Source organism: Lolium perenne, chromosome 2, assembly GCF_019359855.2.
Source record: "Lolium perenne isolate Kyuss_39 chromosome 2, Kyuss_2.0, whole genome shotgun sequence".
NCBI lineage: Eukaryota > Viridiplantae > Streptophyta > Magnoliopsida > Poales > Poaceae > Lolium > Lolium perenne.
In genome coordinates this window covers 51,817,747-51,829,594 of record NC_067245.2, presented here as the reverse complement: position 1 = coordinate 51,829,594, position 11,848 = coordinate 51,817,747, and the positions used below count along the sequence as shown (strand labels likewise).

The window sequence follows — 11,848 nt, the reverse complement described above, 5'->3', positions numbered from 1 at the left end:
AGACACAAAATAAAAACAAAGTACTGTAGTAAAAACCATGGGTTGTCTCCCATAAGCGCTTTTCTTTAATGCCTTTCAGCTAGGCGCAGAAAGTGTGTATCAAGTATTATCGGAGGGTGGTGCATCAACCTTACCTTGGGCTTTACCCTTACCTTTCTTGTTGTTTTTATTTCTCTTTGATTTAGGAAATATATGATTCCCCCCCGGTATAGAGGTGAATTCCAGGGTGCCTTCTCCCACATCTATGACTGCTCCCAATAGTTTTAGCAGGGATCTTCCGAGTGTGATTTTTCCTGTCCCTACACATTCAATAACAAGATAATCAATGGGTATTGTTCTTCCAAGAATGGTTGTATGCACACCTGCGGCTATTCCCTTACGAATTATAACAGAGTTATCAATGAGAGTTATTTCTTCTCCTCCTTCATCAACTCCCCAAAGTTTCAAAGATTTATAAATGCTCTCAGGTATAAGGCAAAATTCAGATATAATATCACAGTTGGCACGAAGAGTTTGATCACCGATAACAATTTTAACAGTAGGATCCCATAATGAAGGTTTAGAGTTCACTAAAACTTGTTCAAGACGATTACGAACATGGTGATAGTTGTCACCCAAGCGAGATGTACTTATCTCGAGATTGTTTAATCTATTATAAATGCTAATAAGGGCTGAATCAAAGTTATTAGCTGAATCATGTGATGCAACCAACTTCTTTATGGCATTAAAAGCTTGATCCCCATTGCAATGAAGGAAATCTCCTCCCACTAAAGCATCCAAAGCATATCTATAACGAATCATAAGACCAAAATAAAAATTACTAAGGAGCAAACTTAGAGTCATTTGAGGTTCAGTTTTACGATAAGAAGTAAAAATTCTAGACCAAGCATCCTTAAAACTCTCCTCATCCCCTTGTTTAAAAGTGAAGACTAATTCTTCAGGCGAAGAAGTAACAGGTTCAGAGCTAGACATGGTAACAAAAGTAACTAATTTTTTTTGTATTTTTAATATAGAGTGCAAGACAAGAATAAAGCAAACTAGATAAAGTAAATGCAAGTAACTAATTTTTTTGTGTTTTTGATATAGCAAACAAGATAGCAAATAAAGTAAAACTAGCAACTAATTTTTTTGTATTTTGATTTAGTGCAGCAAACAAAGTAGTAAATAAAACTAAGCAAGACAAAAACAAAGTAAAGAGATTGGGAAGTGGAGACTCCCCTTGCAGCGTGTCTTGATCTCACTGCAACGGCGCCAGAAATTTGCTTGATGCGTGTAGTTGACACGTCCGTTGGGAACCCCAAGAGGAAGGTGTGATGCGCACAGCGGCAAGTTTCCCTCAGTAAGAAACCAAGGTTTAATCGAACCAGTAGGAGTCAAGAAGTACGTTGAAGGTTGATGGCGGCGGGATGTAGTGCGGCGCAACACCAGAGATTCCGGCGCCAACGTGGAACCTGCACAACACAACCAAAGTACTTTGCCCCAACGAAACAGTGAGGTTGTCAATCTCACCGGCTTGCTGTAACAAAGGATTAACCGTCTTGTGTGGAAGATGATTGTTTGCAGAAAACAAGAAACAAGTATTGCAAAGAGATTGTATTTCAAGATAGAGAATTGGACCGGGTCCACAGTTCACTAGAGGTGTCTCTCCCATAAGATAAACAGCATGTTGGGTGAACAAATTACGCTTGGGCAATTGACAAATAAAGAGGGCATGACCATGCACATACATATTATGATGAGTACTGTGAGATTTAATTGGGCATTACGACAAAGTACATAGACCGCTATCCAGCATGCATCTAAGCCTAAAAAGTCCACCTTCAGGTTATCATCCGAACCCCTCCGCATTAAGTTGCTAACAACAGACAATTGCATTAAGTATTGCGCGTAATGTAATCAGTAACTACATCCTCGAACATAGCACCAATGTTTTATCCCTAGTGGCAACAGACATCCATAATCTTAGAGATTTCTGTCACTTCCTGCATTCACGGAGACATGAACCCACTATCGAGCATAAATACTCCCTCTTGGAGTTACAAGCATCTACTTGGCCAGAGCATCTACTAGTAACGGAGAGCATGCAAGATCATAAACAACACATAGACATGAATTGATAATCAACATAACAAGTATTCTCTATTCATCGGATCCCAACAAACACAACATATAGAATTACAGATAGATGATCTTGATCATGTTCGGCAGCTCACAAGACCCGACAATTAAGCACAATGGGGAGAAGACAACCATCTAGCTACTGCTATGGACCCATAGTCCAGGGGTAGACTACTCACTCATCACTCCGGAGGCGACCATGGCGGCGTAGAGTCCTCCGGGAGATGATTCCCCTCTCCGGCAGGGTGCCGGAGGCGATCTCCTGAATCCCCCGAGATGGGATTGGCGGCGGCGGCGTCTCTGGAAGGTTTTTCGTATCGTGGCTCTCGGTACTGGGGGTTTCGCGACGGAGCCTATTTGTAGGCGGAAGGGCAGGTAAAGAGGCGGCACGAGGGGCCCACACCATAGGTCGGCGCGGCCAGGGCCTGGGCCGCGCCGCCCTAGGGTGTGGCCACCTCGTGGCCCCACTTCGTCTCCTCTTCGGTCTTCTGGAAGCTTCGTGGCAAAATAGGACCCTGGGCGTTGATTTCGTCCAATTCCGAGAATATTTCTTTACTAGGATTTCTGAAACCAAAAACAGCAGAAACAAAGAATCGGCACTTCGGCATCTTGTTAATAGGTTAGTTCCAGAAAATGCACGAATATGACATAAAGTGTGCATAAAACATGTAGATATCATCAATAATGTGGCATGGAACATAAGAAATTATCGATACGTCGGAGACGTATCATGTACTACTGCAACCATTCAATATGAACTTCCTAGCTATTTTTTATATTTTTTTAAACTGCTGAAACCATCTGACTGTGTGTGTTAATTTGATATGTTAGTACAATGTGAACTTCCTAGTTTTTTATATGTTTTTTAAACTGCTGAAACTATCCATAGTAGTGTATGAACTGATATGTCATTACTATGTGAACTTCCCAGTTTTTTATTCCTTTTTGTTTTTAAACTGCTGAAACCATTCACTTTTTTTTTGTTTTTGCAGATTAATAGGATGGTGGCCTTGATAAAACAGGTGTATGGTGTTACATAATTTAACAAACATAATGGTAATATACAGTGGGATGTTGTTGCTGACAGGTGTTCATATCCAAATACTCCGGCACAAGGGATTAATGAGTGTGGTTTCTATGCTCTAAGAATTTGTGCTACATACGGTGGTGATAAGATTGCTGATAATATAAAAAACCAGGATGTAAGTGTAGTGCTGTGTTTTTTTCGCGGTATAGCTCTTTGTCTTTTTTTTACTGTTTTTCTTATGTTTTTTTTTGCATTCCTGATTGTCTACCAGCGGCGCGTTGAGGATTGGAAAGCTGAGTACATGTATCAGCTCCTATTTCATCCCAAGAATGAAATTCTGGTGGAGGAGTGGCCTAGTATGTTGAAAGATCAGATGCTGCTTATTGGTCTAGGTTCGCAGACAACCCAGCAATCATTGGGATCTGCATGATCATGATCTGATTCAATTTTTTCGCAATTAGTAGTTGATAGGAAATTCAACATTTTTATATTGTTTGTGTTAGTGTACTGAACTTCTCATTTATGTGATTGAATTCAGGATACAGATTTAATTAGTGAGGATATGTTGTTTCTTTTTCAAAACAGCGAATTGTACAAAATTTGTGATGTATTTTGTTATTAGTGAACTTCTCTGTCATCATAGTGTGAACTTCTATTTTTTGTCAGTTATGTGTGTAAAAGTATTCCCATATCCATTCGTTTTTCTCAATGCAAACTGTACTATTTTTATTCCTGTATAGTCAGAAATGATTTTTCATGTATGAACTTTCGTGAATATAAACTTGCTAATGTTTTTTCATTCATAAGCGAAATTCGTACTCACTCTATGTGAACTTCTTCATAAGTAAGCATTCTTATTACATCAACAATACTGAAACAACCATAATTGTTCTCGGTGTGCTGATACAAAACATAAGGTTCAATAAAGTAAACTGGTACATAATTTTATTTTCATAGTAAGTTTTTTAGACTCAGTTGCTAAGACGTGTCACGAAGCAGTCGAGTTCTCTTGTTCCGTCGTAGAAGCAGAACATGCAGATATCTCCATCTTTTATTTCTGCACCCATGACTACATCTGGCCAATTTGTTGTCATCACTGCATTTCCAGTTGCAACCTTGTTTATCCTTACCCGTGTACCAACCCAGGCATTTGTGTTGGAGGTTATTGGAATTGTTGTTGGCTCCGTTAGATAATTCTTTAGGTGTTCTTCAGTGTATTCCTTATCGAAAGTCTGCATGAAAACACATGAAAGTGAATATCATAGCCATGTAACAACTGATCTCAGTATGCTAGTTAATAGGTATCAAAGTCAACATGAAACATTTTTCTGTGTTTTGCTGTAAGTGAACTTCACTGTTTCTTTTATCTGGACTTCAGGAAACATTTAAATATTGGAAGACTGTAATAAAGTTAGTAATACATGTTGGTTCAGCCAAAACATCATATGTAATACAGGTAGTGTACGAAAATAAGTTTTGTAAGTTGGCGTTTTGGTATTACCATTTTGCCCCTCGTGAGGTTGTTCGTTGTCTTCCCCATCTTGCATACATAATATGGGATTGTTGGCTTGTAGTCAAGTACTTGCTTTTTGAGATGATCCAGATTTTCCTTGGTCATTTCAACTTCATTTCCGAAGTGGCAGTGCTTGTCAAAGATTTCAAATCCATGAATAGTTGGACCTGCATAAAAAATAAGCACATTTATAGTTCCATAAAGTATTTTTGAAAGCATTTATATCTTTTTTACCTCTTTTACAGGTCTCTTCATCGCTTTCGTTGTCGCTGAGGATGACGTACGATGTACCAGCAGCCATTCCTGTCACAAGATTCCAACATAAAACATATTTTAGACTAACAGGACCTCTGCACTTTTTTGAACTGAACTTCCACTTCTAGTTTGCATGTTTTTATGTTATTCTTTTGTCTACATTTTAAACTCCAACTTCTTTTATTATATATTTTTTAAGTTTCCCAATCACAGTATACTAATGCCGGCTGGATACATGTTTGTAGATTTAAAAACCCTCCAACTTATTTATTTTTTGTATATTGTTTTCCATTTCTTTTCACAAGTGAGCTTCTCGGGAGTTCTTATCTGAACTCCTCTTCTTGTTCATCAGTGTCTATTCCCCCCCGCCCCCCCCCACTCTGCCTAACATATTTTTATTTTGATTCTTTTTGATAGATCTATCGTATGCAAACCATTTATTAAGTAATCTGTAAGGTATTATTTTGTTAAGTTGTTAGATCTTGTTTTTTATACTAGTCTAGATTCAAAACCACGGCCATGAAGGATGAAAGAGAGGAAAATGCAGTGCGATTCAATGAGTAGATGGGATGGGGATGGGTTAGACGCACCTTCTTTTGTTAGGCAATCCCTTCGCTTTTCTTATCCTGGATTCCTTTTTTGTAGATCTTGCTAGACTTCTCCTCTTCTTCTTCTCTCTGTTCTTGTTCTCCCTTTTGCTTTTCCTTCGACTCCTCCGTGGGATGCTTCTTCCGGCGGAACACCAGGCAGTGGTTGAGTTTGTTTGCGCCGTGTGGTGGTTTTTGGTGGGTTGGGCGTGGTTTGGTGGGTGGGGGTGGGTTGGTTGGTGCGGAACAGCTTTTTATTTTTTTCAGTGTTTTTACTATGTGCGAACGTCTGCACTGTTATCACGTGAACTTCTTTGTAGTCTTTTTATGTTTGGTTTGTGCTTGCACGTGAACTCACAACTGGCCCCGGATAAGATCCTTTTTGTTTGTTATCCCGCAGGATTTTTTTGTTTTATTGTGGTTATCACTCGGCTGTTTCTCTTTTGTTTGATTGGATATGTATTGGTTGTTCCCTGAATTTGTGGATCACGACGTCTGTTGTTACATTTCTGGAACTATAAATACATGTCTTTTTTCCTCTGTGTTTCGGTGCATATGAATCAGCGATTCTTCTTCCTTTCTTTTTCTTTTTTTGTGGGTTTTCTCTGTTTCACCGATTGCATGGCAAACCCTCCTTTTTCCCACGAGTACACATTCCCCTGCCATGGCACAACCACTATGAAGGTTCTGTACACGAATGCAGCAGCTAGTGTTGAGGAGTGGATCACCAATGCTGAAGCTTCCCTAGATTCTTCTGCTAGGAAGATTGTTGGTCTTGATGTTGAGTATGATAAACTCAGTGGAACCTATTTCAATCCGAAGAAAGCTGCTGTGATCCAGCTATGTGTTGGCACTGATGTTCTTGTGTTCCACATATGCCATGCTGATGAGAGGAGTGAAAAGTTGTATGATTTCTTTCATGGCTATAGGTACACTTTTGCTGGGTTTTGCGTCGCAGAAGACCGCACCATTCTGTCACGTTCAAAGTACTATGTTCATAATGTGAAGGATATCCAGACAATATGGAGAGATCCGGACAACAGGAAGAGAACTCAAGGTCTGAAGGATGTTGCTGGAGCTATTATAGATCCAATCTATTTTGAGATGAAGGATGGTTTTGGAAGGGCAGAGCACAGGATGTGGGCTGATCCGCCGCCTCTACCGCCTAAGCATTTGGAATATGCTGCACGGGATGCATATGCAACGTATGAGGTTTTTCGGAGGCTGGATGTGTTTGAGAGGGGCTTCTTCTCCTTATTCAAACATCCCGAGAAGAAGCGTGGCAGGGATTGGTGAAGATTTTAGTTTTGTAGGGACATTTTTCTTTTTATTTTTCTATGATCAGATTGTAATCGTTTACTTTACCTACATTTTTCTTTAGGTTTTATGTTTAAGAGAACTCCTTAGTTGGTTAGATCTGAACTTCGCAGTCATAAATTTCTTTTTACTTTGTGTTTCCCTTCCCTTTTATTCATTTTATAATACAATGAAGATGTCCCTATTTACTTTTTTTGCAATCCTATATGTTGTCTGTTCATTTTTTTTAACAATTCAGTACCTTTCACGTCTGAATAATATGTGAGAACTTCGCAGCTGTTGATACCTGAACTCCCTTTTTTGCATGTGTGTTTCTGTTTAATTTTCTTACGAACTTTTTTCACACCGTCATAAATAGTGAACTTCGCGGATAATCGGTTGTGAACTTCCTACTGTTTTTTTTTAATCAACATTTTACGTGATATTTATTCTCACAACATCCTGTGTAGAGGTTTAAAATATATGATATTTTATGAAAATTCCTGTTCTTTACAATTTGGATCGCTGGCATTTAGCTGCATGTTAACTCACCCCGGACCCGGATAAGATCCTTTTTGTTTTGTTATCCCGCAGAATTTTTGTTTTCTTGTTATCTCTATCGGCTGTTCTATTTATTTGTTTTGGATATATACTGTTTGTTTCCTGAATTCGTGGATCAAGACGTGTTTGTTACATCTCAATCTATAAATACAGGTCTTTTCTTTTCTGGCTTGGTGCACGTGAATTACCGATTGCTTCTTCTTTCTTTTCTTCTGTCCACCGATTTGCATGGCAAACGCTCCTTTTTCCCACGAGTACACATTCCCCTGCCATGGCACAACCACTATGAAGGTTTTGTACACGAATTCAGCAGCTAGTGTTGAGGAGTGGATCACCAATGCTGAAGCTTCCCTCGATTCTTCTGCTAGGAAGATTGTTGGTCTTGATGTTGAGTATGACAGACTTAGTGGTACCTATTTCAATCCGAAGAAAGCTGCTGTGATCCAGCTATGTGTTGGCACCGATGTTCTTGTGTACCACATATGCCATGCTGATGAGAGGAGTGAAAGTTTGGTTGAGTTTCTTCATGGCTTTAGGTACATTTTTGCTGGTTTTTGCACCACAGAAGACTGCAAAGTTCTCTCACGTTCAAATCACTATGTTCATAATCTGAAGGATATCCAGGAAATATGGAGAGATCCGGACAAAAAGAAGAAACTTCAAGGCCTGAAGGATGTTGCTGGAGCTATTATAGATCCAATCTATTTTGAGATGAAGGATGGTTTTGGAAGGGCAGAGCACAGGATGTGGGCTAATCCGCCGCCTCTACCGCCTAAGCATTTGGAATATGCTGCACGGGATGCATATGCAACGTACGAGGTTTATCGAAGGCTGGATTTGTTTGAGAGGGGCTTCTTCTCCTTATTCAAACATCCCGAGAAGAAGCGTGGCAGGGATTGGTGAAGAATTTAGTTTTGTAGGGACATTTTTCTTTTTATTTTTCTATGATCAGATTGTAATCGTTTATTTTTCCCTACATTTTTCTTTTTTAGGTCTTATGTTTAAGAGAACTCCTTAGTTGGCTAGATCTGAACTTCGCAGTCATATGTTTTTTTTTACTTTGTGTTTCCCTTCCCTTTTATTCATTTTATAATACAATGAAGATGTCCCTATTTTACTTTTTTGCAATCCTATATGTTGTCTGTTCATTTTTTTAACAATTCAGTACCTTTCACGTCTGAATAGTATGTGAGAACTTCGCAGCTGTTGATATCTGAACTCCCTTTTTTTGCATGTGTGTTCCTGTTTAATTTTTATACGAACTTTTTTTCACACCGTCATAAATAGTGAACTTCGCGGATAATCGGTTGTGAACTTCCTACTGTTTTTTTTTTAATCAACATTTTACGTGAACAACTGTCTAGCAGTTGAATTACGATATATTTATTCTCACAACATCCTGTGTAGAGGTTTAAAATATATGATATTTATGAAAATTCCTGTTCTTTACAATTTGGATCGTCGCGTAGTACCTAACAAATAGTGAACTTCAGCAGTATATTTATTCTACACAATGTAACCAACTACATATTGTTTCAGTATGAACTATTCTATTTTTTTCCTTTTTGTGTCTACCTCTTTCTGGTACTCCTTCTTATAGCTGCTGGTGTAGTTTGTGTTTTCTCCCTGTTCTTCTCCTTGCTCCTATCTTCCATTGTGTTGCTATCATTTTCTGTTGACTGCAGGTGTAATAGCTGTTCCTCAAGCTGCCTTCTTGCGCAAGTTCTAGAGTTGTGTCCCCTTATCTTATTGCATGTACCACAAGCTTTCACCCCTTTTGGTTTCACTGTCGCACCATCACTTTTTTGTCGTTCAACAATCTGTTGTTGTAGTATCTTTTCCCTGTAGGGGCACGTTGATGCGTAGTGTCCTAGCCTTAGGTTGCACACGCTGCATTTCCTTTGTCCTCCGGTTTTATTTAAGTTTTGCAGTTTGCTCTCCACATCTGGTGTTTTCTGTGTATCTTCTTGCTCAGTGATATCTTCATCCTCATCTTCTTGCTCATATTCTTCATCATCCGTCTCATCTTCGAAGCATTCACCCTCATCTGTGTCCAGCTTTTCCTCTTCATCATTCTCTGGGTTGTGCTGGCGAGCAAGCAAGTTTCTTATGCGCACCTTGATATTTGCTGAAGATGCTGTAGGCCCATACACCTTCTTATGTGTTTCCAAGAGTTTTTTAGCCAGCTGCCTTGCCTTGCAGGTTCTGGAATTGTGGCCATTAATTTTATTGCATGTTCCGCATATTCTTGTACCTTTCGGTCTCTCGTATTCATCTAGTTCTGGTTCCGGACGGGCAGGTGCAGGGGGTTTGCATTTTCCATTCCTCCTTGTAGCATCTGTAGTCTTGCTTCCTTTTGTTATTGCAAGTAGTGGAGGCTGTATATCTGCATATGGATCATTGTCCTCAGTCTGAGGAATGTCGTTCTGCTCGCCAGTTTCTCGTGTTGTGTTTTCTTGGTTCGATGACTGCTCATTGTTCTCCATCTCTCGCATCCTCATTATTCTCCATCTCTCGCATCCTCATTATTCTCCAGCTCTGCATCCTCATTGTCCAGGTTTGTATTGGCATCTCTGAAGGCAGATAATGCTATTTGGAATTTTGCTTCCGAAGTGCATCCTTTGTTTATAATTTTAACTGCTTCACTGTAAAGGATTGTTCGTCTGTATTCAATTGAAGTCCCATCATCTGTTGTTGTCCTGTAGTCTCTGCGGTTGAAATCAGGGTTTGTCACTGCATCTTTGGTGTATCTCTGGAGTATATACTTGCTTGGTATCTCATCCAGGCGTAGGTGCTCAAAGACAGCTATGACATGGTGGCAGAACAACCCTGTGTGTGCATAAACTTAACATTAGCTCGGTTAATTTTTTATTTTTTCGTGTCAACAATTACTTTTTTCTATGCATCTGTAGTGTAATACAACCAAAAGCAATTGCTGAAAGAGGCTTTTTTTTACCTGTATGTTCCCACAGTTTACATTCGCATTCATAGCGGCCTTCAACTTCATCTGCTAGCACTCTGAATTCATGTCTTGACCAAGCGAATTCTTTACTCTGATTGTAGTGATGCACAAGGTAAATGTTGGGATTATCCTGGGAAGTCTTAATGCGGAAAGTCATTGTCTTTGTGATATTGCCGCTCCCGGAAAACTGAGTACACTGCCCGTGTGTACTTATCCATCACCTGTGCCTCGAAGCCATACCTGGTGACTGTTTTCCTTGTGCCCTGCAATTTTGATTTTTGTCGATGGAAAAGTCATTTGCTTTGAACATGAAACATAAGATAAGTTTTATATATATATATGAACCCCAGAACTAAACAGATGTGGACTTCCATGCATATGCATACTTTTTTTTTCGAAAACAGATGACACTTTTTGTGTACAGAAGAACCCCTAACCAAACAGTTGTGAACTTCCATAACATCTGCATAGTCTTTTTCCTTTTTTTTATGTTCTCATCCTATGTTTTTCCAAATTATTGAAGCATATTTTTTTTCATTAATATAAAAAAGGAAATCGAGCACTCATCGTTGATGCATTCGCCTCTGCATTCTCTGCTTCATGCCTTGCCTGTATGCAGTTGTTAACTTGCTTAGCAAAAATGTGGAGGTTGTCTCGTTCAGTGACAAAACCCCTTTTCAGCACAAAGTTCATGCTCTCGCTTCTTTGTGTTGAAGTCATGTGTGCACAGAAAACTTCTTTCCAGTAAGCTGATATCCACAATTTCCTTTCAGCCCATAAGTTAATCATGACATTTATATCATGCAGATTGTACTCTTCAATCAAAGCCTTCCACGCATCTTCAAACTCAGATGGCATTAGGGGATGGTTCAAAATTGCAGTCAGCTTATCCTTCAAGTCAGGGAATAGTTTATAAAGCTTCTTCAGCGGGTCCTTATGCTTTTTCATTATGTGCCATCTACAGAACTTATGTAGAGTCCGTTTGAAAATTTTAGGTATTGCTTTTGTCATTGCTGGGCATTGATCTGAACAATTATTAGGAAAAAACACATCAGGTATAATGCAAGCAAACTTCACAAAAACAAAACAAAGGTGAACTTCAGCAAATTAAATATCTTTTATTTTTTCGTGTTGCAGGAGTGTAAACATCTGAACTTCTGTGTGTTTTGTTATGAACTACAACTGAAGGTACAAACAGGAGGATAGATTTTGATTTTCTCCAAACCTGTAAGTATGCAGATTGGTTGTTTACCGCCCATGCATTCAAGGAATCTGCTGAATACCCATTTGAAGGACTCCTCTGACTCGTTTCTCATCAACGTAACACCAAAGATTGTTGACTGCAAGTGGTTGTTTATGCCGACAAATACTGCAAGGGGCAAGTGGTGCTTGTTCGACTTGTAAGTAGTATCGAAAGTTATGCAATCTCCAAAATCTGCATATGCTGCCCTCGAGCTAGCATTAGACCAGAAAACATTTTCCAGTCTGTTTTCGTCATCAACCTTGTAGTCATAAAAGAAATTTTCATT

At 39.2% G+C, this 11,848-nt stretch overlaps 2 protein-coding genes across 2 annotated transcripts; both read left to right on the top strand.

The window, feature by feature from the left end:
• Positions 1–6,178: 6,178 nt before the first annotated feature.
• Positions 6,179–6,796, top strand: LOC127328558 (uncharacterized). Its single transcript, XM_051355150.1, has one exon. The coding sequence runs from the start codon at positions 6,179–6,181 to the stop codon at positions 6,794–6,796; it is 618 nt and encodes a 205-aa protein (XP_051211110.1).
• Positions 6,797–7,642: 846 nt separating this feature from the next.
• On the top strand, positions 7,643–8,260 carry LOC127328557 (uncharacterized). Its single transcript, XM_051355149.1, has one exon. It carries the CDS (start codon positions 7,643–7,645, stop codon positions 8,258–8,260), a length of 618 nt encoding a protein of 205 aa, XP_051211109.1.
• The last annotated feature ends 3,588 nt before the right edge of the window (positions 8,261–11,848 follow it).

Bases quoted from the DNA above. Each gene is read 5' to 3' on its own strand.
- LOC127328557 (XM_051355149.1), top strand. From the start codon at position 7,643: ATGAAGGTTTTGTACACGAATTCAGCAGCTAGTGTTGAGGAGTGGATC.
- LOC127328558 (XM_051355150.1), top strand. From the start codon at position 6,179: ATGAAGGTTCTGTACACGAATGCAGCAGCTAGTGTTGAGGAGTGGATC.